This window comes from Drosophila suzukii, chromosome X (genome assembly GCF_043229965.1).
Source record: "Drosophila suzukii chromosome X, CBGP_Dsuzu_IsoJpt1.0, whole genome shotgun sequence".
Taxonomy (NCBI): domain Eukaryota; kingdom Metazoa; phylum Arthropoda; class Insecta; order Diptera; family Drosophilidae; genus Drosophila; species Drosophila suzukii.
In genome coordinates, this window is record NC_092084.1 from 23,922,804 (window position 1) to 23,925,333 (window position 2,530).

Consider the following 2,530-nt stretch of genomic DNA (forward strand, 5'->3'; position numbering starts at 1 on the left):
GATGGCCACTTGTCGATATTTAACATAATTGTGCCATTGTTCAGGTACCGAGCACATATGTGAAATCAAAAAGAGTTCAAGTGTCAACGTTTAAGTCGAAGAAGGGTGGCTCCAAAGTGCCGGCTCAGGCAGTTAATGGTCGCCAGTAGTGCCCAGATTCAGTTGGATTTCTCCAGGCGGATGTGGTGCCACAAAATTGCAATTGCTTCAAGACCTGGTCCCTATAATTATACTTGCATACATGGCCAAATGCATAAGAATAATCATTGCTTTGTTGTGAAAATATAAGGGACTTGAGAACAAGTCAGTGTTTAGTACCGACAGGGTTTAATGAATTTCTGTGTTAGAAATATTTAAGATCTTGGACATATCTAAAGACTATTATTGCATGCTTAGCAGTTTATTATATTGTAACTTTTCTTGTTTCTAGTTAGCCTTGACTTTGGTGTCACTGTGTCTTTCAAGCCGTCCTGTTGAGACCCTGTGTTTTTCTCATTCAACATTAGAAATTTGAACCGGCAACATCAGACCCTAAATCTTATCGTAAAATCCTTAGCAAAAATTCCAAATTTAACAAGCATATGACATTAGATTTTGTGAAGCAAATCTATAGTGTTTTTTAAATAGGTAAGTTTTTGTTCGTTTTTTTCGTTGTTTTTTTGTCGAACTCAAAAATAAGTCGTTCTTGATACGAAAATTTGTTAGATTGTAGCAATTGTGTTCAGATATTCAGCACGATGGCAACATTGGCTGCGCAGGGTGGCCACTTTTCGTGAGAGTGGCAACAGTTGTTATAAGAGTGGCATTATTTTCTTGAAAAAATATATATATTTGTATAAGAGGAAATATTTTTCGTTGACATTTGAATATTCGATGTAAATATTATTAAGTGACATTTTGTTTTTCGTTTTATATAGTTATGCAGCGCTCGACTTATCCACTGATAGCCCGTAACCTTGTGCGGTCCCGTTTGCAGGGGTTAATTGGCGGTGCTCTGAACGATTTTCGCAGGACCATGGCATCAGATTCGTGGGGTCAGGATGGCAGTGGAACTGGAAGCGGGAGTGGCAGCAGTGGTTCAAAAACCTCAAGGGTGGCAACACCGCGGGCCAGTGCCACATCGACGGTGATTAACGATGCGGGCTCCTATTCGCGTGGCACGTATACGGGTGCCCTTGAGCGTCGCATCAATCGGGAGGATAATATGTGGCGGGATCGTAGCTATATCGATACGAAATGGCTTAATCCCCGCGATCCAACCGCCTATCGACCGAATTTCCGCCAAACTGAGCCAACATCGCTGCGAAAGCAGTTCATGCGCAGTCCGGATGAGATATCACGTGAGGTGATGGGTCGCGATTGGGAGGAGACCGTGAAGACCTATAAACGTAGTTCCACCGCCATGAATGCCCAAAAAGGTGGGGGGCGCAACGAGGCGTGGCAGGCTGCGGATACCACACGTAATCGCCAGCAACATTTGCAAATGATGCAAATGCAACAGCAACAGGAACAGCAGCAAAAGCAACAACAGCAACAGCAACAAAAGAAACAGCAACAGCAGAACTATTGGGGCAGAAACATGGAACCACCCCAGGATCAGTAATATCAGTCCAAAAGTCAACGCCTAACATGCCAGTCAAAACAGAATTCTGTCAATATATCCATATACATACCATATATTATCGCAGTCAAGCAGAGTCGTGCTAAAGATCCAGTATCCAATGATCCAGTATTCCGATTCCGTCATAATTGACATTTGTTTCAGTCATTCAGATGATGATAGCAAAAATGCGATAACCGCTGGACCTAGTTATTTTTGGCAATCTATCATGTAAATTGAATCAAATGATTTGGAATGTAAAATGGTTTTAGGAATTTCAAAATAAGAAATTTCACATGGTAATATAGATATTATGTACAATTGTCAAATAGTATATGGTGTTTTCTTTTAAATTATTTTTAAATATTTAGTTAATTGGGAATATAAGATATAGGATAAAAGTGATGCCGCTCCTTAGGTGACTTAATAGCCGGGATAAACCAATCATCCCCGTAATGTCCCCGAAACTCATCCTACTATACCCAAAAGCGCTTCACCAGGTGGATTACCTACGAAACATCAGCAGAATCATCATCATCATCCTCATCGTCATCAGGCACGTCCGCTTCGGTACGCCCATTCGGTTATATTAAAACCATTTTTCGCTTATTACCAAAAAATTTAAATATTTTGAAAATAATAAACTGCGGGTGAGTTACTAAGTGGCAGCAGCGACGCCCACAAAAAAGCAAACAACGACCCACTCCAAAAGGTAATGGTATTTGGATTGGGTTGAGAGGGTGGTGGTGGGGTTGTTGGGATGTTGGGTGGCGGTATCGTCATCAGCACTTGGTATCATCAAAACGATGCCAAAAGCATGAGCTGCGCTGCTCCTCTGCCCACCTTTAGCCCACACAGTCCTGGCCATTACTAATCCTCCTGCCCAAAGGAACCGAACCCGAAATCCAAGTAACTCCGCACCCGAACCAC

At 42.0% G+C, this 2,530-nt stretch overlaps 1 protein-coding gene across 1 annotated transcript; it reads left to right on the forward strand.

The window, feature by feature from the left end:
- The first annotated feature begins 467 nt into the window (after positions 1-467).
- On the forward strand, positions 468-1,884 carry LOC108004605 (forkhead box protein P2). The gene is made up of 2 exons (XM_017067544.4): positions 468-627; positions 918-1,884. The coding sequence occupies exon 2, from the start codon at positions 920-922 to the stop codon at positions 1,601-1,603; it is 684 nt and encodes a 227-aa protein (XP_016923033.1). The 5' UTR covers positions 468-627; positions 918-919; the 3' UTR covers positions 1,604-1,884.
- The last annotated feature ends 646 nt before the right edge of the window (positions 1,885-2,530 follow it).